Source organism: Meles meles, chromosome 9 (genome assembly GCF_922984935.1).
Source record: "Meles meles chromosome 9, mMelMel3.1 paternal haplotype, whole genome shotgun sequence".
NCBI lineage: Eukaryota > Metazoa > Chordata > Mammalia > Carnivora > Mustelidae > Meles > Meles meles.
Genome location: NC_060074.1, coordinates 8634557 through 8660921, shown reverse-complemented (window position 1 = coordinate 8660921; position 26365 = coordinate 8634557). Strand labels below are relative to the sequence as shown.

The 26365-nt window shown below is 38.9% G+C and overlaps 1 protein-coding gene and 1 non-coding gene across 2 annotated transcripts in view; one reads left to right on the top strand and one right to left on the bottom strand.

Annotated features, from left to right (window-relative positions):
• Positions 1-26365, top strand: part of HECW2 (HECT, C2 and WW domain containing E3 ubiquitin protein ligase 2) — a 307281-nt gene that overhangs the window by 219798 nt on the left and 61118 nt on the right. The window contains 3 exon segments of the mRNA XM_046019114.1: positions 17442-17576; positions 20789-20891; positions 24438-24534. Of these exon segments, the coding sequence (XP_045875070.1) occupies positions 17442-17576; positions 20789-20891; positions 24438-24534 (335 nt within the window).
• LOC123951298 lies at positions 17930-18032 on the bottom strand. Its single transcript, XR_006820440.1, has one exon. It is a non-coding gene; the product is annotated as a small nucleolar RNA U13 (small nucleolar RNA).

Sequence of the window (26365 nt, the reverse complement as noted above, 5' to 3'; positions counted from 1 at the left end):
GGTTTCAGTGCCTAAAGTTGTAGGTATTGTAAAGAACCTTGAGTGTGGGCTGGTAGATAGTTGACCTCATAGTCTGCTGGTAGCTTTGCAATTGTTTTTGTTTTGTGTTGTTTTTTAAAAAGATTTTATGTATTTATTTGACAGAGAGAGACAGCGAGAGAGGGAACACAAGCAGCGGGAGCGGGAGAGGGAAAAGCAGGCTTCCTGCGAGCAGAGAGCATGATGCAGGGCTTGATCCCAGGACTCTGGGATCATGACCTGAGCATAAGGCAGAGCTTAATGACTGAGCTACCCAGGCACCCTATAGCTTCGGCATGAAAGATAGAGAAAGACCCCCAGCCTTGTGGGCAGAATGGATTATCAGAGGCCTGAAAGCTTATCACATTAGTCCAATCTCTTTACTTCGTGCATTAGAACTTGAATGAGGTTTTTGGCTAAGCTGGACATCTTAACTGAAGTAGGTACATCTCCCTGTGATTTCCCCTCCACCCTTGCCCTTCCTTTGCAAATGTCTGGCTTCCAGGGAACTAAAACAGCTTAAAGGAGCATTGGGAGAGGCTTGTGCTGGTCTTTCCTGGGCTGCACTGCTTTCGACTGCCATTTGGAAATCATCATTCTTATCCTCCAATGTTGATAGGTTTTCTTCCAGTCTTGACATGTTAGCCCCCTTTTAAATGAATTACTTCATTTCCAGAACATTTACAGGGTGTAAACTTTTTCCCCACTTAATATAACATCAAAAGCTATTAAATACTGCAAAGTTATTTTCCCACAGTGATGACTGATTTTCAGAATTGACACAGAATAAGATATCCAAGTCCTTAGTTACGTGAAAGGAAATGCTTCTCAAGGGGAATATTCTCAAATTTAGCTCTTTGGACTTGTGCAATCCGGTCTTCTCAAGGACAGCCTTTTCCTTTCCTGTTTTCATTTATTTAGTCAGTCAGCACACTTCCACATACTTCTGAATGCCTCAGAGGTGCATGCCATGGTGATAATGATAAAAGCTAACACTCCATGTGACATTAGGTAGTGTGTAGCATTGACTGTTTGGTAGATAAACACTTAGATTAGTTCCTTTCATGCTCACAGCAGCCTTGCAGATACCTGCTGTTTTTATCCACATTTTAAAGAGATGGAAACTAAGGCAGAGCATGGATAAGTGAATTGACCAAGGTTGCACAATTAGAAAGTGAAGGTATTGGATTTGAACTCAGGCAGTCCAGGTCTAGAGTCTGTGGTCTCATCCGGCCTTTCACTGGTGAGTAGGGTGGGTGGATGTCTAATGATCTAACGAAGGTAGTAGAAGGTGCCATGGGAGCCTATGGTAGGATTTCCTACCACTGTTAAGGAGGGGGGGCGCTTTCAGATGCATCATTGAAGGGCAGCATGTAGTGTGAGTTGCTCTTAGCAATTTGGGCATAAGTAATCAGTCCTCCCTGGAATCCCCTCATAACGTTCCCTTGTGGTGTTCTCATGACATCTATCCACATCTGTCTCATGCTATAGTCATTAGCATGTTTTATCTTCCCAAGCAGATGATTCCCGTTTTGAGAGTTCTTTTATTTATTTTTAATTACCCCCTCTTCTACCCCAGCGCCTTTCACATGCCAGGTTCTCAAAACAAGTTTGATATATGAAGGAAACTTGTCACCTGTAGTTTCCCAGTTATTAGTAATCTCTGCTTTGGACCGATGAAGACACCCTCTCCACTCTTTCCTCCTCCCATGCTTTCACCAGAAAAAGCTCCTAGATTTGCTCCATTTGACGTCCCTTACTGCGTATGTTGCCTTGGATCTCTCACAGTATGTTTAAACAAGGTGATGGAGATTGTACTGCACTTTGACGTCATTAATTTTGGGGGAGACTTATTTTCTAATTACTTAAGGCCAGGGATTTAAATTGGGTGAAATTTCACAGAATTCTAGATCTGGTATGCTCTTTTTGGAATTTCTAGGGTGAACTAGGTCCATGGTTCACATAAAAGAATAGAAATAAAATATTTCTAGTTAACTATTAATTAAAGACTAAGAACAATATCAGGCTTTCTAGACAAGGTAATGATGATGACGACAATGTCAGTGATGATGATGATGATGATGATGATTCCTGCATTTTTAAAACTCATGCCATATGCCAGGCACTGTACTAGGTACTTTCCCATGGATTATCTTATTTACACTTCCTGGCAATTTATGAGGTGGGTATTATTATAATTATCCACATTTTACTAAAATTTAGAGATGTTAAATAATGTGTGCAAGCAAGTGAGGAATCCAGGATTTGAACATTATCAGTGTGATTTACCACTGTTCTCTACTGGGAGGGATTGTCTTTGTCATCCCATGGAGGAAGAGTACCAGGCCAGATGCTGGGGCTACTATATTCTTTAAGACTGGGACATGTATGTATGCCTTGATTAGATCCCAGGTGATCTTTAGAGGACACACCCCCAGAGACACATATACACGGCTTCATGCTCAAATACCATAGAGGTCTTATGCTATGGGTACATAGAATATTGAAATATAATAATAATAATGGCTGATTAGATGCCAAGCTCTAGGTGAAGGATATTATATTAGGTCATTTAATTTTCACAATAACCCTGTGGAACTGGTTTTACTATAGATGAAGAAACAGGCTCAAAGAGATTAAGTGTGCAAGTAAACTCTTGGATACAAAACATGTCTTTCTATATCCAAGACCTGTGATGGTTTTTCTGTACAAGATTAGTCCAGCCCTCACTGGCCACTAACCACCTGACTAACTTGAAATATGTCATTTAGATTTCCTGGCTCTGAGTTTCCTTACCTCTGCATATGACTGGGTTGATCATCTTTTCGTGTGCTCACTGGTTATTTTTATATCTTCTTTGGAAAAACCTGTATTCAAATTCTTTGCCTATTTTTAAATTGGATTATTTGTCTTTGTATTATTGAATTATGAGAGTTTTTTGAACCATATATTTTGAATACTAGTGCCTTATAAGATATATGCTTTGCAAATATTTTTTCCTGTTCTATGAGAGCTTGTTTGGAGGTTCTAGCAGGGGAGCGCAGCTACTCGTATACCCTTGACCGAAGAACGGTCCTCTCCTCTATCGGGGAAGGTCGTCCTCTTCGACCGAGCGCGCAGCTTCGGGAGGGACGCACATGGAGCGGTGAGGGAGGAAGGGGACACCCGCCTAGCCAGCCAGATCAGCCGAATCAACCCTGGCGATCAATGGGGTGACAGATGTCGCAGCCAGATCGCCCTCACATCCTTCCTGTTCTATGAGTTGTCTTGATGGTATTGTTTACAGCTCAAAATTTCAATTTTGATATAGCCGTTTATTTGTATTTTTTGTTGTTGTTGCTTTATGCTTTTGGTGTCATATCTAAGAAAACGTTACCTAACCCCAGATCACAACAATCGGCTCCTGTGTTTTCTTCTAAGAGTTTTACAGTTGTAGCTCTTACATTTAGATCTAGGATCCATTCTCAGTTATTTTTTTTATTTTTTTAATTTTTTTGTATGGCGTGCGGTAGAGGACCCATTTTCATTTTTTTGTCTGTGGACATCCAGGTCTTTGCACCATTTGTTGCAGACTGTTCTTTTTCATTGATATCATTAGTTGTTAGGAAAGTGAAAATCAAAACTACAGTGAAACCACTATAGACCTATGTCATTGGCCATAAAAAAAATCTAGAAAATAATAAATGTTGGCAAGGATGTGGAGAATTGGAACCCTCCTGCATTGCTGGTAGATACATAGAGCTGCTTTGGAAACAATTTGACAGTTTCTAAAGAAGTGTTGTGCAGAGTTGCCCCACAATCCAGTAATTCCACAACTATGTATACACCCAGAGAAAAGAAAATACACTTCCTCTCAAAACTTGCACATAGGGGCGCCTGGATGACTCAGCTGTTGGGCGACTGCCTTCGGCTCAGGTCATGATCCCAGCGTCTCGGGATCCAGCCCCACATAGGGCTTCCTGCTCCATGGGAAGCCTGCTTCTCCCACTCCCCCTGCTTGTGTTTCCTCTCTCACTATGTCACTCTGTGTCCAAATACAGAAATCTTAAAAAAAAAAAAAAAAGTTGCACACAAATGTTTCATAGTAGCATTATTTGTAATAGTCAAAGGGTAGAAACAACCCAAATGTCCATCAACGAATAAATGGATAAACACATGTGCTAGGTCCATACAATGGGATATTATTTGCAATACAAAGGCCTGAAGGGCTGATTCAACATGGATAAGCCTTGAAAATGTTTGCTAAGTGAAAGAAACTAATCACAAAAGATCACATACTGTATGATTCTGTTTGTATGAAATGATCACAATAGGCAAATCTATAATGATAGAGAGTGGATTGGTGGTTTCCTTGGGTTGGAGGTGGGATGGGGAGCAAATGCTAATGGGTATTTGGGGTCTCTTTTGTGGGGAGGCAATGTTCTAAGATTATGGTGATGGCTGTACAACCCAGTATATATACTGAGAAACAGTGAGTAATACACTTCAAATGGATGAATTAATCGTATGTATCTGAATTATGTTTCATAATATATGTAAGGCTATTTTAAAAATTAATAGGTTAGATTAGAGGCAGGCCAAGGTTTCCTTTTCAGCTCATGGATTCTGTAAATCCTTGATTCTTCAGTTTTGAAGTTTAGATGACATGGTTTGAGACTGGATTTGACATCAAATATATAATGTACTTCTTTCTGCTAGTTGCATTTGGAAGGGTCTCATTCAAAATTCTATAGTTATTTTAATCAGTATTTTGTTCCATTACTCGATTTCCTTAATTCTTTTGATTCTGTAATGGTGGGATTCACAACTAAGCCAAGTTTTATGCAGGATCGTCCTTATGACCAATCTCTGTATTTATTTGTTGGACTTAAGGCCTAGGATTTTCACCTAACATATAGGACACATATTGACTTGCCTCATTTTGAAATGAAACATAAGCAAAGAAAGTGGGCCAGTACAAAAAAAGTTCTGCTTGCTTCTTATTGTAATAAGTTTTATATTTTTGTACACTCTCAGGAGCGTGAAAAGCAAGGATAATTTGGGATCTGGATACAGTGTTAATATAAATGTTTTATATTTTTACAAGAAATATGCAGCAGTAGTATTAAAATGTGACTTATTTAAAATGCTTCTGGTTCTTGGCTAGGTTTGATCATTAGGGTGTACTCTTGGGGATAATATATCTGGAAGACAAATATGCACTTTAAGAAGAAAAACCACATTTATTTGACCTAGGAACATTTCCCTCTTTCTTCCTTTCTCTCTCTTCCTTTCCTTTCCTTTCCCTCCCCCTCTTCCTTCCTTTCTTCCCTCCTTTCTTCCTTTCTTCCCTTCTTTTTCCTCTCCCCTCCCCCTTCCTTCCTTCCTTCCTTCCTTCCTTCCTTCCTTCCTCTCTCTCTCTCACTCTTACTTTCTCTCTTTCTTTCTTCCCATTGTTAATTTAAAGAATTTGAGAAAATTAAGCTACAGTGGGGTCAGGATTTCTGGATCCTCCAGATCCAACCTGACCTCTGTGAACCTCAGTTTTCTCGGAAGTGAAGGTTAGTAACCTGACCTTTCCAGCTCTTGGGGCTCTGGTTAGCATCAATTTAGATAAAGGTGGGATTACAAATGGAAGAAAAACATTTAAGATTATAATAATCAGTCATTGATTTAATATTCCTCGACTATGGTATAGAAGATAAAAGCTGTATGATTACAAACCTCTAGAGATTTGTGATTTAATTTGGAGAAAACAAAGATATGGAATATACAGATACCTATAATAGAATGACCCATTTTACTTTATTTTTAGCCAGGAGTGCTGCTACCTGGTTATTGCTGCCCACCTTGCCAAAATCTTGATTTGAATGGTTAGGTTAAAGCAAAGGTCTATATAGTACAATAACTTAAGAGTTTCATCAATTTAGAATTTTATGAAAATGATAAAGATTTGTTTTTAACGGTCATATCTTTATTCTGATAGGAAGCGTACAATGGCTTTATAAAAGATATACTGTAGGATTAGTCCATGTCCCATTCCTCCCCTTAGCATGCTGCTGATCTTTAATCGCAGTTAAAGAATGGTTTCTTCAAAATGGGGCATCCTTTTGCAGTTGTTCTTTGTTGTCCATGTTGTCATGACCCTGAAGGGTAGTCTGCCCTCCGGCGTTTGCTCTCGCCTTAAAACTGTGCAAGAACCCGGAGCCATCTATTTCTCTGCCATGGTTATTGCAGTCATCTGGTGGATTTGTTCTGTTGCCGGATCAGTTGCCTTTACTCTGGTGGTTACATTCCCCTTCAGCTGTGGTCATGAAAGTAAGGTTGAAAACCATTCTTAGCGAGATAAGTAGAACTGGAACTGAAATCAGATCCCTTTGCACAGAATTGCACATTTCCTGTGAAAAGCCACTAGACATTCCTCCCTCAGACTGTTTACCCCCAATGCTGCTCATTTGGATTATAAAAGAACATGCAGTGTGGACTAGAATAGCGTCTGCAGTGGTCTGGCACAGGACGACCTATTTCTGGTGTGGGATACCTGGGAAGTTCCCTAGCAAAAGTAGCATTACAACGGAACCTTGACTAATGAGTACGATTTTGATAAAAAGAGATTGTAGAGAAGATAAGATAGGGGATGGGGAGGAAGAACACTGAAAAGTCATGGAAATAGGAATACACTAGGCAGGTGTGTTTGATTCCTATGAAGAAGTAATAGGCAAATTTTAAGAGACTCTATATAAGCTAAGTTTTCTGTGTGTGTGTGTGTGTGTGTGTGTGTGTGTGTGTGTGTGTGAAACACACATGAGAGCTAATGGTGTAAGTTCCAATCCAAAGCCCAGCAGGCTCAAGACCCAAGAAGAGCTTATGTTTCAGTCTGAGTCTGAAAGCCAGAAAACACCAATATCCCAATTCAGTTAGGCAGATGGATTTACCTCTTCTCACCTTTTTTGTTCTAAGGAGCTCTTCCGTTGATTGGATGAGGCCTGACCACATTAGGGAGGACCATCTGCTTTACTCTGTCTACTGATTCAAATGTTAATCATCTAGAAACACACTCACAGATACAGCCACAATGTCTGGCCAGATGTCTGGGTACCTGGTGGCCCAGTAGAACTGACATGAAATGAACCATCAGAGATTCATGTCGGTGGAGTATTATCAGTAGAAACTCTATTGCAGAGGGTTAAGGGTAACAGAGAGAATGATGCAAAGTGGCATGGATAATTAGAAAAATACTATAAAGCTTATTATTTCTATAAGTTCACACAATGAGCTTATCATTTGGTTTAATTTTTAGAAAAGAATGTTAGTTTTTGCTCCCCCTTCCAGATGTTCAATATGAAATAACTCCCCCCCTCCCCTTGCCTCTTTGTTTTGTACTCTCAAGGAGTATAACACAGTGTTTTTCCCGGCTCATTCTACATGGTACTAAATTGTACTAAGAAACTTGGAACTGTACAAGTAATAATATCATAACTTCATTTTTTAAAATAAAAATGCGAATCATCTTTTTATTTAAACTGAAATATCTTCTCCCATAGTTTCTTGTGTTTTCCCTACAAAACTCTTATGATCTATCTCCTATCTAAATTGACATCCATTTCTATATCCAAACTTGGTAACCCTAGAGTTTTGTGACTTTGGATATCAGATTGGGAGTTTGAATAGCAGAATGGTCCAAATACCCAACTTAGATGACCATGGCAAGTAGCAGTTATAGTTATGAGGATAGATTTTTGAGAAGAGAACAAATATTTTTGTAGTGAAATTTAGCACAGTGTGAGCCTACTGAAGGATTCTCGTTTTACAAGACCGTAATAGCTGATGTGGCTGCAGAAGTTGACCCAGTGGTGACAGATTTGTGTTGTATCCCACATGAAGCGCATAGCTACAAATTATGGGGTCAGGTTCGTTTCAGTGAGTAAAATGCAACTTAGTATTTTGAAGTCTCAAGTGAATCCCTAAAATATCTTAGGATAAGCTCTACACTTTGAAAAACAGGCTTTTTGTCAGTTCGATGAATACATTTGTTAGTTTTGTGGCACATCTCTTTAATTGCTTTGAAACACTATCTCTTTGCGGTGGCTCCCTGTTTTAATAACCCGAAGTCATGCAGCAATCCAGGTGGAGATGGAATTAAATTTTAAACCTGTAAATAGCATGTGGATTTTCAATGATCTCTTTCTGATTTTTAACAGGGTAAAAAGGTGTTAGATTAAATACTAACGGATGTCAGTACACGTAGGACGCAACAGGAAAGACTACTTCTGTGACAGCGCATCTTTTTGAAAGAGAGAAGAGAGCAGAGATTGGTTTGGGGAGTGTATTTCTGAGTAACATGCTAGACTCATGCAATCTTGAAGGAACTACCCAAATATGGAGATGGCCTTTGTCTCTTATAATAGTCGTCTTCGCGATCTGTACTGGATCTTTTTGATGAAATACAATATGCTATTTTAAAATTTCATGGCAGTGACTTTCTGCTTTACCTAAAATGGGCTGATTTGGATAACACCGTCCTCAGTCTTCTACTGTAAATTTTTAAAAACTGGCTCTCTAGGGGAAGTGTGGAGGGAGGCTCATTGTAGCATTTGCCACTTTCCATGGGCTGAATTCTCCCACCATAGCCCACTTCCGGCTGTCAGCATATTCCCTTAAGATCTCACAATCAGCTCTCACGAGCCAATAGATGCCATCCCCAGCATATCACTGACCTTCTACTATATTTCCAACACCTAAATACTACCACTCCCAACATGTAAAATATCTTTTTGCTGACATTTTATATTTAAAGTGTTAGGAATATTGGACTTATCCACATCTGCTAGCTGACCAGCTGTTTCCAGAACTCTAGCCTGAACACCACGCATTCCTGTTTTGTCTCCTCGAAGCTTTAAGTCTCAGATCATAGTAGTTTAACAATATAACTTGCTTTAACTTTTTTGTGACTGATACAGATGTCGTGGAATGTTTGGGATCACTCCCTCCAGTTGAACCAAGTGGTGGAAAACATTAGCATGACTATTTTTCACTTATAATAAACTGTATCATTTAGCCTTTTCATTTCTGCAGTCACTAAGGGTTCTGTGGGGATTTAATATAGAGAAAATAATAATGTGTTTATTCCTAATAATTGGAGAAGTGCTAGGGAGGGAGCCAGGAGCTGAGAAGTGATATATATTTTGGAATGGAGGGACTGTGTGAGCAAATATTCTTTTTTTTTTTTTTTTTTTAAGCATTTCTAAGACTTTGCAGAGAAGCCAGAAGTAAGAACAGATTCAATATGCAGTGCTTCTAATTTAGGAGTTGTACTTCTTTTGTTTCCATAGCTCTCCTTTCTTTTAATTTGAAGTGTAATTGACATACAACATTATGTCAGTTTCAGGTATACAACATGATGATTCACCTTTGTGTACATTGCAGAATGATCACCATAGTAAGTGTAGTTACCATCTATCACCAAAGTTACAGACATTTTTTGGTGATGAGAACGTTTAAGATTTATTTTCTTAACAACTGTCAAATCTGTAATACAACATGATTGTCTGTAGTCATCATGCTGTACATTTTATCCCATGACATGTATTTTATAACTGAAAGTTTGCACTTGAACTCCTTCACCCATTTTACACCCTTTACGCCTGCTCTAGCAACCGCTAATCTATTCTGTTATCTATAAGTATTGTTTTGTTTGTTTTTTATTCCATGTATAAGTGAAATCAAACAGTATTTATTTCTGTATCTGACTTATTTCACTTAACATAATACCTTCAGCGTCCATTCGTGTTGCCACAAATGGCGAGATTTCATTCTTTCCTTCTGGCTGAACAGTACTCCATTGTATGACTATGCCACATCTTCTTTGTGTGTTCGTCCATCAGTGGACAGGTAGGTTGTTTCCATATTTGGCTGTTGTAAATAATGGTACAATGATCATGGGGATGCCTGTATCTTTTTGAATTAGTGTTTTCATTTTCGTTGGATAGATAGAAGTGGAACTGCTAGATCAAGTGGATTTTTATCCTTCATTCTGTTATGGTGGTGTATCACATTGATTTTGCAGATTTTGAACCATTCCTGCATCCTTGGAATAAATCTCCCTTGATCATGGTATATGATTCTTTTGATGTATTGTTGAATTTGGTTTGCTAATATATTGTTGAAGATTTTTACATCTGTGTACATCAGGGGTAGTGGTCTGTAACTTTCTTTCTTTGTGTGGTATTTTTATCTGGTTTGGATATTGGGGAATGCTGGCCTTGCAAAATGAATTTGGTAAGTATTCCCTTCTTTTCAATTTTTTGGATGAGTTTGAGAAGAATAGTATTAAATATTATTTAAATGTTTTGGAAGAATTTACTGGGGAAGCCATGTGGTCTTAGATTCTTGTTTGTTGGAAGTTTTTTGATAATTGATTCAATGTCATTACCCATAATCAGTCCAGTCCTATTTTCTATTTCTTCATGACTCAGTCTTGGAAAACTGTATGTTTCTAGGAATCTATCCATTTCTCCTAGGTTTTCCTTTTTGTTTTTTCCTATTTTTTGGTGTATAATTATCTCTCATAATTCTTTTGTAGTTCTTTGGTAGTAGTTGTAATTTCTTCTCTTTCATTCTGATTTAATTTATTTGAGCCCTCTCCCTCTTTTTCTTAGTCTATATACCTAACAGTTCGTCAGTTTTGTTTATCTTTTCAAAGAACCAGCTCTTAGTTTCATTGATCTTTTCTGTTGTTTTTAGTCTCTATTTCATTGATGTCTTCTCTTATTTCCTTCCTTCTATTAACTTTGAAGTTGGTTCTTTTTCTGGTTCTTTTAGGTATATATGTCTATATATCTATCTATCTCTATCTCTCTATCTATCTGTATCTATATATATATAGCTTATTTAAGTTTTTTCTTGTGTCGTGGGGTAGGCCTGTATTGCTATAAACTTCACTGTTAGAACTGGTTTTGCTGCCCTCATAGATTTTTGTATGTTCTATTTCTGGTTTCATTTGTCTAGAGACATTTTTAAATTTTCCGTTTGATTTCTTCAGTGACCTATTGGTTGTTAAGTAGCATGTTGTTTAATCTCCACGTATTTGTGATTCTCCCATTTTTCTTGTAATTGACATCTAGCTTCATACTATTGATGCTTGATATGATTTCAGTCTTCTTAAATTTATTGAAAATTGTTTTGTGGCCTAACATATGATCTAGCCTGGAGAATATTCCTTGTGCACTTGTGAAGACTGTGTATTCTGCTACTTTGGGATAGAATTTTATATGCACATCTGTTACGTTCATCTTGTCTATTGTGTCATATAAGGCCAATATTTCCTTATCAATTTTCTTTCTGGATGATCTACCCATTGATGTAACTCAGGTATTAAAGCCTCCTAGTAGGACTGTATTGCTGTCAGTTTCTCCCTTTAGGTCTATTAATATTTGTTTTAGGTACACCTATGTTGATATTTACAAATGTTATATCTTCTTGGATTGACCCCTCTGTCATTATGTAATGTCCATCTTTGTTTTTTATTACAATTTTTATTTTGAAGTCTGTTTTGTTCAATGTAAATATAGCTACTTCAGCTTTCTTTTGGTTTGTTTGTATCCTTTTTCATCCTTTCACTTTCAGTCTGTGTGTGCCCTTACATCTAAGGTGAGTCCTTTGTAGACAACATATAGATAGGTCTTGTGTTTTTATCCATTCAGTCATTCTGTGTCTTCTGATTGGACAGGATTTTGCCCTCTAGCAGATGCTCTGAGATTAATAAATGAATTTCTTCACATATGGTCTAGGCTCTTTCCAAACTGCTATTTTTGTGCTGGATCCCAGGGCGAGTGAGCCTGCACACAAGCCCTTTAAGAGCAGAATCTCTGTTCCCTACAGCCCTATGGTTCCTCTGGATGTGTCTTGTTGGTTTTCCAAGCCAGATGTTTTGGGACCTTGTCTCTCCAGTGCAGGTTCCAAGGGCTGGGGTACCTGATGTCAGGCAAAAACTCCTCATCAAGGAGTTCCATTGTGAACCCCCACTCAGTGGTTGCTACACTGGTGGGTGGAATTCTTTGCTGTGGAGTAGCTGTTCAGCTAGTTCTCAAGTTCTTTTCAGAAGGAATTGTTTCATATGTAGCTGAAGATTTGTTGTGTCTTGGGGAGGAAGTGAGTCCAGGGTCTTCCTGGGCCACCATCTTGAACTGCCTGCTTTCTCCACAGCTCTTTGAAGAAGATAGAAGAGTGATCTTCTCTGGGTAGCATAGTTACAAGTGCTTGTTTTTTTTTGTTTACATGGTCTTTTAATATGGATTCCTGGTTTGGCAGAATGTTAACTGGAAACAATTTCAAACTTCTGTGACTTAGATTTGTTGAGCCTGAGGTTGGTATTTCTTCTCAAATACTGATGGCTTTTTCTTTTCTTAAAATAATAGAAGCTTAAAAAAAAATAAAAAAGAATTGTGTAAAGAGAGAAGCATATTTTGTTTGGCCTCACTAAAATACCACTTGGCTCCAACCAGCCCATATTTCCTGACTCGACCATGCCCTGAAGCAATGAAAGGGAAGAAGTTTTTCAATTGAGATTTGAGTTTGTGTATTTGCATTCCTTTCAGTTTTTGACTGTGTTGTTAGTCTTAGTTGGTTCAGCACTGTGAAGCTTGAGTCAATTTCCTTAATAAGCTTAACAGGAGGGAATCTATGTTGGTCAAAATTTGCCTTGCTATGGCTAATCTGAAAAAGACCCATTTTTTGATACAATTGATTTTTTTTCCTATAGTCTACATTCTCAACATACTATTTACCCACACAGAATTTACTAATACATGTTAAGTGCTTCCATAAATAAAGACAGGTTATTTAAGATGGTGACATAAAAAAATGACCCACCTTAAAAAAAAAAAAAGTACTAGGTCAACTGCATTACTGGCTTGAACTACTTAGGATATCCTGTGGGAAAGTGATCCACTTTTCTGACATAATTGATTTGTGTGTCAGAAATAGAAATGGCAAACCTAAATTTTGCACAGTAGTTTTTCCATGCTTTTCTCTCCACTTTAAAGTAGGATACATTTTTCACAACTCAGCTGTGACCTGAGTGGTCCCCTTTATGGGGATAAACCAAGGAAACCCGTTCATGGTCACACAGTGGGTGGGGCAAAGGCAAAATGCATGCCAAGTAATTGTTTCTTTGCACTACATTCTGTTAGTGCTCTAGTGATAGGATTTTGATAGCGGTCTTAATCAAGACCTTTCTCCCAAAGTACTTGGCAGACTTAAAAAACACATGTCAACAATATGCACATTCTATTTGACTCTGAAATTGAACCGCTTGTGGGATACAAATAGCACCTATTCCCCACCCACAGCCATGCCTGCATCTGGCCAGCGATGCTAACTGTGGAGAGTATTAAAGTTTGCTGTCTGACATTAGTCGCAGCCTTTTTCAGTGGTGAAACGTTGTTCACTGTGAGTGGCTCTTATTGCCAGCCTAATTCAATAAATATTTAAATGCTTTCCAAATCACCTACAATGTAAGGTATGAGGGGAGTGGGAGGAACATGAAAAGGAAGAGATAGGGAGCAGAAAGCAGAATGGAATGGAATGGAAACAAAATGGAATGGAAACAAAAAGGTATATGAGAAGGAGACCGAGGGGAAAGAGGTACTACTCATTGGGCTTTAGAGTCAGAAAGATAAGTTCAAATCCCAGCTTTATTCCTTCCCAACTATACATCTCACTTAAATCAGAACTGTTACCCAACTATATGGAAGGTGAACAACAATGAGATGTCATTATTTACCAAATAATGCAAATCTTTATTTATAATGGTGGTTGCTGGTTTATGTGTTCTTCTAGGCTTTGAATTTTAGAAAGGCCATATTTCTTCTGCATCCCAGAGACTTCGGTGTATAAGTTAGGATTTGTTCTGGCTGCCTTGTGACAGAGACCCATACAAAGTTTAACATACAAGATTTTATTCACTCACGTAAAGGAATCAGAGGTAGGCAGTCTGGGGCTTTTAAGGTGTAAGAGCCTTGGCCTCTTCTGATTTTTGCTCAGCTTTCTTTCATTCTTATGGTTCTGTATGGCTGCCGGAGCTCCATGAATTTCCTCTTTATCTCAGGGAGCAGAAAATATGAAGGACAGGGGAAGGCTTGACCTTGTAAAAATCTCCCTGTAAGGAGGTTTTCCGGAAGTATCACATGACACTCGTTTACATCTCATTGACCATAACTTGGTCTGGGCCACATACACTTATGAAGAGCTCAGGAAATCTAGTTTCCCTAGTTCTCCGTTTTTTTGAGCCTTGTGTATGGAATGTAGCAAGAAGCATTGCGATCCTGGGAAAAACGTCTTCGACGTTAGAACTTATTATTAGTCCTAATAATAGTAACATTTAAGAGGTCATAGGCACTATGTTAAAAAAGTTTATAAGAACCGTCTCATTTAATCTTCCTTAGATGTTGGTGTTATCCCCATTTCACAGAAAAGAAACTGTGGTTTAAAAAAGCTAAGTCGTTTGCTCAAGGTTAAGTCCCTGGTAAGGGGCGGAGCTGGCTCTCAGAAGCAGCCTCGGCTTTTTTGGGATCCCAGCCGCGTACCCACTACTTTGCCTCCCACTTCTCAAGTTTTAACTTGGTAATTAATTCGTGTCTACAGTGGGGTGTTTTAAAAACTTCTATCCTATCTGTGGTTTTATAGTTTTTAACTCTCCATGCTTTTTACCTAATACACACACACACACACACACACACACACACCCCTTATTTATTTTTTAAAGAGCTTTAAGTATTTCTAGGCTTATGTAAAAGAACGTGACTTCTATTACTTGATTAGTTTGTTGTGAGTTGTCTCTGTGCTTTAGACAAGATACTAGAATTTGAGTTTCATTATTTACTAAGGCGCCATCTTTCCCCCAGATGCACTCCCAAAAGCTATCGGGGATAACAGGGTGGTAAGAAAGAGTCCTTTCCCTCAAGGCGTTTACAGTATCATTCTTTCGAGAATTGGTTTTAGACAAGCCTCTTAACATCAAATGATACTATGACACTGCATGTAAATCACAGCTGACCTAGATGTACACACCCATTTGTCCTTATAATTACAAGTGCATCATTGTTACTTCTAAATGGTTACCTATCCCTTCAAAACATTCCTGAGAAATTAGGTAGAGTAAATAGGCAATTCTATTTTCGTGCTCTTTGTATTTTTCCCTTAAAAAACATAGCTTATATTATTGTTTTACCAATAAAAACTTAATCTTAATTTCATAAAGATATCTGGCCGATTATATCTATTACTTTGAAATGCCCATTTGTAAAAATAAATTAATTTCTGTTGCATAACATTTGAAAGGTGTGGCAGGAATGATGTATAAGTGTATTAGAAGTCCGAATCAGACGGGAATCAGTGTCACATTTGGGACCAGAATCTGCCAATTTAGGACTATGTAGAGTTTATCATTGGTGTTTTCTTTTTTTTAGGGGTTTTATTTATTTATTTTTTTTATAAGTTCAGAGAAGATGGATTCCACCTGACATGTTAGGAAAAAGGGAGCATTACCCAGGGACGTGAGACTGATGGCATCATGTCCTACAAAATTTCTACTTAATTCAGTCTTTGTATCTGGAAATCAGATTTTTTTTTAAGATTTTATTTATTTATTTGACCGACAGCAATCACAGGTAGGCGGAGACGCAGCCAGAGAAAGAGGAAAGGAAGCAGGCTCCCTGCTGAGCAGAGAGCCTGATACGGGCTGGATCCCAGGACCCTGGAACCATGACCTGAGCAGAAGGCAGAGGCTTTAACCCACTGAGCCACCCAGGCGCCCCTGGAAATCAGATATTGAAAGAAGGGACTAGCCAGCATACAGTACTATATGCTGGCTAAGAGAACATATTAATAAAAATAATAATAATAAATTAAATTAAATTAAACAAATAGGAAGGAAGGAAGGAAGGAAGGAAGGAAGGATGGACTGACTGGCAAGGATTCTCAATCAGTCTATTTCTCTGCTTTGTTTTCTAGTGTATCTACTGCTTAAAGGTATTATCTTACAAACAAATTATTTTTTTCCTATTTGGGAGCTTACCTACAAATTGTTTTGCCTGTTTCCTGAGTATATATATACAGAAATATTTTGTTTCATAATGGAAAGGTGATTTTTTTTAAACAGACATAAATAAACCACCTACACCTGGGATTCGTCTAGGTGTTCTCCTTGTTAGTCTTTAAGGTACTTTGTTACCCGAGCTTCATTAGTTTGAGAAGTCAGTTACTTTTTGCTTAGGTTATTGGCGTACATCATGTGCCCTGACACTTGACTAATAGGTAATGTGTCTCCCGGCTCGGCTAATAGTCTCTTTTATCTTCATGACCTAATAAACTTTATCTGATCACGGAAAACTCACATTTTCTAATTGTCCTTGAGATAATGGGCTTCCTTATTCCCTAGAGCGAATTTCACTTTGAAGACTTATACCCTTTGTCTTCTAATGATAACGATAAATAGCACTGGTGTAGAGCTTCAAAATTAAACAAACAAAAAGGATTTTCAAAGGCTTTTCTGCATTATATATGGTCCTTACTGCAGCAGCGAGGGAAACGGTTTATGCTCATTCATGACGTCACATCATTGGGGGATTCTGCAGTAAACACCATAGACATGATTCCTCCCTCCTTTCACAGTATGGTGGGAGGGGGGGATGTTTTTATGAATGAGGAAGTCATGTTTTTATAAGAAATCTACAGCTCAGAGAACTTTTTGGCTTGCCCAAAGTCATCGTAGGTGAAAGAATTTGTATGGAATGTATAAGCAACAATTAAACTGGGAAGGCAAATGGGAAGGAGATTTTAAGATCCTGGAAAACTGCCAAAGGGTCAGAATGGTTTTTTTGAGATAGTGAGTATCCAGCGGAAGCTCTGGATTGGAGCAGCGATGTAATCAAAGCATTTAGAGAGAACATTCGGTACTGAGGTACCAGTTAAGTGAATAAGGTTGTGGAGATGTAGAACAACTGAAGACAATTATTACCTAACATGTGCAAGAGAAAGCCCTGAAATAGTAGGAGGGTCATCAGGCTGGGATGGGACAGATGGAGAAGACGCTCCCCTGGGAATGTGTCTGGGGGCCGACCGTGTAGGAGACCTCACTGATGTTGAAGTGTCAGCTGATAAAAACTTCCTTATAACCACCCATAGCAGTAAGAGCTTGAAGAGCACCAGTTAAGAGAAGCCCCAGCATCCTTTCATATGGCTCCTTTCTAAGATCCTATCTTTGATGACTGCCTCTTCGAGTGTTTCCTAAAACCAGGAGTAATGCTCCCCAGAGATTAAAATTATGAGAAAATGGAGCTAAGTTCATTACTCGAAAGCCGGTCTTTTCCTGAGCGTGTGCAGCGATAGGTGAGTGAAGACAAGTGTGGGCACGAATTGACACTGACTGAGGGATTGTTTCCTAGGCATTTTTTGTCGACCACAACTCCCGCACCACCACTTTTATCGACCCCCGGCTCCCGCTGCAGAGCAGCAGACCCACGAGCGCGCTGGTCCACCGGCAGCACCTGACCAGGCAACGCAGCCACAGCGCAGGCGAGGTGAGTCCCGCGCCCCGGCCTGGGGAAGCGCTTCGTGGAGGCCGCGGCCCGCGGCCGCTGTGGAAATGGGCTGGCTTTTTATTATTGCCTTGTCTTGTTTCCCTAGTTTGCTTTAGAGATTATCATTTGGAGACTGGAAAGTGTTGGAATGTTCACAGGGCTTCTCTGGAAATATGCGGAGCCTTATTTACAAATTTTAGAAGACTGATCTAGGAGGAAAGATGAAAGAATGTGGGGAATTTTTTTACATTCAGAAAATGGTGAGAGAAAATTCTCAGTGTCACAAAATGTTCCAGAAAGGATGATGGTAAACCCTTTTGCATACCTAAGGGCAGCTTCGTAGGACAAAAATACGTCAGCCGGGTGGTGTACCGAATCGTAACAAAGTTTGAGGGAGGCTCGTGTCCCACAAGGGCGTGAACACCCGGTCGTCCCGACTACGGACTGCAGAAGGCCCAAGATGTAACATTTAGTGCACTGAATTTCAGTTACAGGCAGGGAGATTTTTTAAGGGAGGGTTGCTGGGTTGAATTAAAATCTTCAGCCAATGCTATGGCATTGGTCCTCACTAATTCTTTAAAGTCACCATATACCTGAGGGTTGATTCATGAACTCTAAGAACCCAGAGAAATTGAGCAGAATTAGGAATTACGAACAGCCCTACCTCGCTTGAACTTTGCTGGCTTGCAGTGACCTGTGGTAACCACGTGGGGGCTCTTGAATAGTTTAACCAAAGAAAAGAAAAGAAAAACGAAATAATTACTTCCTGTTTTCTTTTTTCTTTGGTAGCTTAAATAAAAGGAATGTTCTAAGTCGACTTTTTTCCTCTTTAATACTGGCTATATGCCTTGAATGTTTATCATTACTTGGTATACATTTTGCTCAAGCAAAAAAAAATTAAGATTCTTTTCCAGCATGCCTTTTCCATGTCTATGTGCATATTATATTTTCAGTATTATACTGTAGGTCAGATATTTTTGTAGCCTCTCATAAGAAAAATTATGAACGTGACAAATAACTGGATTTGATTCATCAAAAGTCTACTCTTGGAATTTCCCCTCATGATTTACATGCTTGTGTGTTTGCTGACTGTAAGTGCAGATGGAGAAGAGGATACTTGAGAACCTCATATAAAAGTGATATATGAGTCTATTGCAGGATGAGGTATGCACAGAAATATTTATGTTTTATGAGTAGTTAATAAATCTTTACTTTGCTGCCATGGGAACCATTAGTGCTGAACTGGATGATAGGAACAGCGTTCATCTTAAAAGCAGAACAGACCTCTCACCTTTGGACCTTGTGTGTGATAAGTACCATAATCAGGGCCCTGCCTGACTTTATCACCAGGCCTGTGCACTTTAGCCACTTGCCTTATCTTGACTTCACAGTACGGAGCTGGCGGCTGGGTCCAGTCGGGACTCTGCATAAGATCAACAGCTACCCTCTTTTTTCTTTCAATTCTGCTTCTGCCCTCGAGTTCTTTTCGTAGTCTAGTAATAGCCTGTTGTGGTAGAGGGATCCTGAAATACCCGTTCGATTTTAAGTGAGACCATTGACCGGAATGTGCTTTCTGGCGTAGCCTGCCGTGCTCCCCACGCTTATCTGGCCTTGCCCCCCTCGGACGGTCTGGTTCGAGGAAGTGAGGTGTTGAAGAGAAGACGTTTGTCTGTTCTGGGAAATGATGCATAGCCACATACTCGCAGGAGGGAAAGAATATGTTCATGTATTAAAATGGCAAGTTCTGTGACTGACAAACAAGGTGTGGTTAACGATGGAGTCTCCTCTGTGAGGGGCTGAGTTTATTCTTCAAAGCCAATAATTCAAGAGAAGCAGAGCGAGAAACTTCTAGTCACACACAGGAGTCTTCTGTCCACTCTCTTATCCCCGTTTAGCAAATGTCACAGGTGGTGGAAGTGTCGATTCATCTTCCATCCACCAGAGTCATTCTTACCACCCCTGGCAGTGCAGAGACGGAGTGGCTGGTGTGAAGGACACAAAGAACACGTGTTCCTTGTTCTTACTAAGGAGCAAATATGTGAAACTAACTGTAATACAAATGAATAAAAACATGAACGAAGACACTTTATAGGAATGGCAGCTGCTTCACCGATGGGTATCGGGTGCTGTGGGAGCTCAGAGCAGGTGCATTTCAAGTCAGCATGAACAGAAGAGAAGACTTCACCGAGCAGGGGCTGTTTGAACTACATTGTGAAGAGTGAGGGATTGTATTCTTGAGGGACAAGCCATCAGCGTGGAGTGGGAGCGGTATTTTTAGTTTTAGGGCCTTCAGAAAAACCCTCACCAAACACCTCACAGATAAAATGTGATAAAATGGTTGTGAATTTTTAATGAGTTGGAGTAGAAGTTGATTATTTTAAAAGTACCAATTTTTAAATCCACTATGTTATTTCGCCCCTTTCCCCCCTCTTACTGTCTGATGCGTCCTTTCTGCTGTTGTCTGAAAGCCTTCTGTAACATGGGGAGGGCAGTGCTAAAACGGAAGCTAAAGCAATGCTAGAGCTTGCTGAGAAGACTTGAAAGGGCATTTTTGCTGATCGACTTGTATGTACGGGTTTCTGAATCTGTAATAGGTACAATGAATAATTCAGGTTGGGGCAACCCTATTTAGCTCTCTCACACCTGCTGCGATTAGCTCCCTGGTGTGGGAGGTTCAAACCAGAAAGAGCTGTTGTACCGGGTGCTCTAATAGGCATGTGAGATTGCTTCTGAGGAGATCATATGCTGCCTCAGTACCCCACACGAAGTCAGTGTGGCCTCTGCTGCGCAGGGAATTCCCGGACCTGCCTTGGCCAGAAGAAGGGATAACCGGGTCCTGGTGCTTCCTAGGTTCCCTCTCCGATGTATTGTTGCAGGTTTGGGTTCTGTCAAGGCAGAGGTTATTCCTGGTGAACAGGTCTGCTGTTGAGCTTCTATGACCCCAGTGATTATACACATACGAACTATGTCTGTACCACCTGGTAGTCACTGCCCCAGCCCCTCTCAAGGACATGGACATCCCAACCTGTCCCTCCAGTTCAGCCACTAAAGCAGAGCTCTTGGGAGCCCTGTGTTGGCTCCTCAGGTGGCCTTGTTTCTGGTCAGTTGACACTTAATGCTCGTTGTCAGGTATTTTGAACAACGAGGCTCCGTGTGCTGATTTAAACCATCTGGGTCTTGGTGCAGACCATAAATGATGCTTCTGTTTGCAGGTAGGAGAAGATTCTCGACATACAGGACCACCGGTTCTTCCCAGGCCATCGAGTACGTTCAATACAGTCAGTAGGCCGCAGTACCAGGACATGGTTCCAGTGGGTACGTCATCGCTTTCTAGAAATCTTTATCTTCGCTTTTCATATCAGTGTGAATCATGCATTCTGTCCGCCTGCTCCTTTGCCCTGTACTGAGAACTGTTTCATTATTCCTAAGAAACTGATTTGAATCGCAAAGCACTCATGTCATATAAGATCCTGTGGGATGAGATTTTTTATATTACTCTACCTTTTCTTCGTAGAGCTATTATATTAGATAGCTGAGCTGAAAGAAAGATAAGCTATTAAGGCAAATATATTATGTGGTCATTTCAAATTAGGCAATGGGCAAGCATATACTTAGAATATATCTAATGCTTGGGACCGAACTTAAATATATTTGTGTGTGAACCTAGAGCAGCCTCACGATAAGAAAGCAGTGGGGACACATTCTTAAGGTTTTGGTAGAGAGCTATAGGTATCTGTGGCAAATATAAGGCAGGAAGAGACTCCAAAATTGTAAAATAAAAATAAATGAATTGGGGCAAGTAGACCTAAAGAACAACTTGAGTTATTAGTCACGTGATGAGGTTGAAGTAGATCAGTTTCACTCACACCTGGAGCCCTCAGGCAGGTGGAGTAGACAGACGGCAGGAGGCTCTGTGGGCTCCCTGCTTCATCTTAAATTCGAGTAGCCGTCCATTGGTGTGTTTTACCTTAAAATTTTCACTTCTTTAAGGAAAACTTTAATATGAAATATAAAGTAATGCCCGTGGCATTACTTAACTAGTTTGGCAAACACTGGACAAGAAGAAATCTTGGATCTAAGTCCAGTAGTCTGTTTTGTTATGCCGTTTACTAATAGGATATTAAATACTGCACAGAGAATTTTAAAATCTTTTAAAATAGTTGCTCAAAAAGTTATCCAGTCTCTGATTGTGGATGGAATGTAAAAACCCACTGACAAAATTTTAGTTATAAAAGCGTTTTCTAAAAAAATTTTTTAAGTGTTTTCATTATTTATATATGATGAAATGTACTGTTAGAATCCACTTCAAGGGCGCCTGGGTGGCTCAGTGGTTTAAGCCGCTGCCTTCGGCTCAGGTCATGATCTCAGGGTCCTGGGATCGAGTCCCGCATCGGGCTCTCTGCTCGGCAGGGAGCCTGCTTCCCTCTCACTCTCTCTGCCTGTCTCTCTGCCTACTTGTGATCTCTCTCTGTCAAATAAATAAATAAAATATTTAAAAAAAAAAAAAGAAAAAAGAATCCACTTCAAGCTTACAGGGAGATTCTATGAGCAGATAGTATCTTTTAAATTTTATTCACATTTAACTAAAATATGTATTCATAGGCAGCATGATGTAGCTGAAATTTGAACTGGAAAATGTTTAGAGCATTCTATTTCTTTTGTTTGATCATTTGTTAGTTTAAGTAAGGCGTATTCCTTGACATATTTATGAACACAAGAGTGTTGCCTGAACTAGGATCACTGATGTTTGAGAATCCAGACATTTAGTTCTGTGGCTTAAATACATCTATATTTCTGATTAGAAACAGATATGATCAAGATGAATAATCTTAAGGAAACAAATTATTTTTCTTGATAAAAAATTAATTATTAGAGCTCTTAATGGATTGTAATGAACTGTTTTTAAATTTCTGCAGACATTAGCTAGACTTGACAAAGACACAGTTTTCTTTCAACGTTACACACTTAGTTAATAACGCCAGTTGTGCTGTAGCTGTTGCTGTTGTTGGCTTGGTGAATACCTACATGTGGCTTAATGGCATTGATTTCCACATAAAATTTATGAATAGTTTGTCCTCTACGTTTTGGTAGAGGACAAAAACCATTTCATTCTTTTTTATTGCAGGGTAACATTCTATTAAATATAGAATTATATACAGAATCCCATCTTTATCCATCTCTTGATGGACACTTATGTTGCTTCCCATTTTGGCTACTGTAAATAATGCTGCAATGAACAGAGGGGTGTGTACGTTTTTTAAAATGTTTTCTTTGGGTAAATATCTACTAGTGGAATTACTAGAGCATGTGATATATCTATTTTTAATTTTTGAGGATCCTCCATACTGTTTTTCATAACGGCTGCACCAATGTACATTCTCACCAAGAGTAAAGAAGGGTTTCTTTTTCTCCACATCTTTGCCAACACTTGTTATTTCTTGTCTTTTTGACACTAGCCATTCTAAGAGGTGTGAGATGATGTCTCACTGTGGTTTTGATTTGGATTTCTCTGATGATTAGTGATGTTGAGCATCTTTTTAAGTGTCTGTTGGCTATCTTTATGTCTTTCTTGGAAAAATATCTATTCAGGTCATCTGCCCATTTTTCAATGGGATTATTTGATTTTTGTTGTTGAGTTGAATGAGTTCTTTATATATTTTAGACATTAATCTCTTATTGGATATATGATTTGCAAATGTGTTCTTCTACTCAGTATACTGTCTTTTCATTTTGTTGATGTTCCCTTTGCTGTGCAAAAGCTTTTTAGTTTGATGTAGCCCCAATAGTTTGTTTTGCATTTGTTTTCCTTCCTGAGGACACACATCAGAAAAATGTGGCTAAGACCAACGTCCAGAAAATTAGTGTCCATGTTTTCTTTTAGGAGTTTTATAGTTTTAGGTTTTACGTTTAGGTCTTTAATCCATTTTGAGTTTACTTTTGTATACAGTGTAAGAAAGTGGGCCAGTTTCATTCTTTTTCAGGTAGCTGCCCAGTTTTCCTAGCACCATTCATTGAAGAGACTGTTTTTTCTCTATTGTACATTCTTGCCTCCTTTATTGTAGATTAAGTAACCATGTAAACATGGCTATGTTTCTGGGCTCTCTGTCCTGTTGATCTGTATGTCTATTTTTGTGCCTATACTGCACTGTTTTAACTACATAGCTTTGTGATTTAGTTTTATGTCTGGGATTGTGATATCTCTAGCTTTGTTGTTCTTTCTCAAGATTGCTTTGGCTATTATGGGCCTTTTGTGGTTCTATACAAATTTTAAGATTGTTCTAGTTCTGTAAAAAATGTTGGTGTTTTGATAGGCATTTTGTTGAATCTGTAGAGTTCTGTGTTGAGTATGTACATATAACAATGTCAAGACTACCAATCCATGACATGGTATACTTTTCCATTTATTTGTGTCATCTTCAATTTCTTTTATCCATATTTTCAGTTTTCAGAGCACTAGTGTACTTGGGCAACTCTTGTTCTGCCTCTTCACCTCTCTGGATGCCTGATAGTTTATCAGAAGATACTTTTCCATTTCTAACAGTTGCTTAGAGGCTTTTGGTAAACAGTAGCTAAAAACTAGCAATATCTAGAATCTTGTTAGTGATCTCATCCTGCAATTTGATAATAAATGTGATTTATCGGATGAGTTTAGTTAGTGCTTAAGCCACACCTACTAGATCTAAGTCCAATAGTTATATAACAAGTAGACACAAATTGGAATTTAAGCATCTATAGTGCCCCAAACTATGACTTTTAGTACAAGGAACATTAACCCAAAAATACCAGACTTTTAAGTTTGGATTTATGTGCATAAACCTAATAGATTTTTTAAAGTATTTTTATAATTTCTGATTTTTTCAGCTTACAATGACAAGATTGTTGCTTTTCTGCGCCAACCCAACATCTTTGAAATTCTACAGGAGCGTCAGCCTGATCTTACCAGGAATCATTCACTCAGGTAACTGCAGTATTGGTATTTGGTTAAAGTTCCATAAGCCCCAACTATTAAATCTTCAGTAACACTGATAATCATCTTAGAAATTTACTTTTTCTTTCTGGCAGTCTGAACAAAGGCATCTTGTGCACCAGGACTTTGTCATCAACAACCAGGTCATTGTAGTCCTGGCTTTTGTCTATTAAGTATGAAGATTGAATAAGATTGACTAAAGAACCTAGAACCACTCTCTTTAAAGAAGAAATATGAAAAAAAAAATAGTAGCCAAGAATACATCCTTGATGGGCAGATTATAATGAAAGTAATAAGGTGCTAACGTTTTTGAGTGTAGCTCAAGTGAACAAAAGTAAAAGAGTTTACTGAATTGAGACTTACAAAATCCTAGGCTCAGGGTTCACATTTTTTCATAATAAAAACGCAGTGGAACCCAAAGAGGGAATCTGATCCTCTTCACCGTCCAGTGTTCCCCTGCGTGAACCCTCTCTTCTAAACAGTTCTTCAAGGCATCACCTAGATCCAGTTTTACTTTCCTGAATACATGCTGTTCCTGTTCCTTGGCGAGTTTTTCTATTGTGCATTTAGCAAAGAAGGTCTTTCCTTTAAAACTCAGTGCAGGCTATCCCTCCTTGAAGCCTCTCAGCTGCATGGTAAGCTCTTGCTCTCAAGATCTAGCCTAATAGTTCTCAAAGTTTGTAGGCATCAGTGGAGAGGGAAAAAGATGTGCGTTTCTGCTGAAAATTTGACATAACTCAAATCTCATTTGGTTCATATGCCACCTTTACTGGTAGAGATATTTGTCTACTGGTGCCCATCTTGGCCCACAGCAGTGATTCTCCAATATTACTCTACTTAGTTGTATGAAACGTTGCATCGGGATCACCTGGGGAACTTTGTAAAGTGTAAAATGTCAGGTCGTCTCTCCCCCCTCTTCTCCCTTCTCTGAATTTGTACCCCTGAATCCTCCTACACCCTGTCTGGTTATTTAATTCAGGAGGTCTGGGGGAAAACTCAAGCATTTGATATCTTAAAACCTCTCCACCTAATTCCAGTGACACATCCAGGTAGAATTTCTATTCTAGACACTAACTGATAATTAATTATGTGGTGTATCACAGTGTTGTTTATACTATTTTGGTTATATGACTTTGGTGCTATAATTTGACTTTTCAAGTCCTTATGGTTTATTTTCCAACTAGATTATAAGTTCCTTAGAAATATGGATCTTATTCAACTCATTACGTCTCCTCCTCACTGTTTTTAAATACCAAGAATAGTACTTTGCATACAGTCTATACATAGATATAAATAGAGATGTTTTTCTTGATTTGAAAATAAATTACCAATTCTTCTTATTATGTTCTTAGTCTCTCCTATCTTGTATTTTGTTGAGGTACAGTTGATATACAACATTATGTTAGTTTCCGGCATATAACACAGTGATTCAGTATTTGTATGTATTGTGAAATGATCGTCACATCTAGTTAAGATCCATCACCACACACACTGTTACAGGATTTTTTTTTCTTATGACGGGAACTTTTAGGATCTTTCTTAGCAACTTCCAAATATACAGTACAGTATTATTAAGTACAGTTGCCATGCTGTATATTACATTCCCCATGACTTACTCATTTTATAGCTGGAAGCTTGTACGTTATGAACCCCTCTCACCATTTTGCCCACTCCCCATCTCCTGTCAGTCTCTCATAGCTTTAAAATTATCATTACCTTCAAGTTTCTAAAGGCTAAGGTTACATGTAATTTCAAGTATGACTACAAACACTGGCTACACAAAAATCCATTTTACATTAGTTAACATCTAACCCAAGTCTCA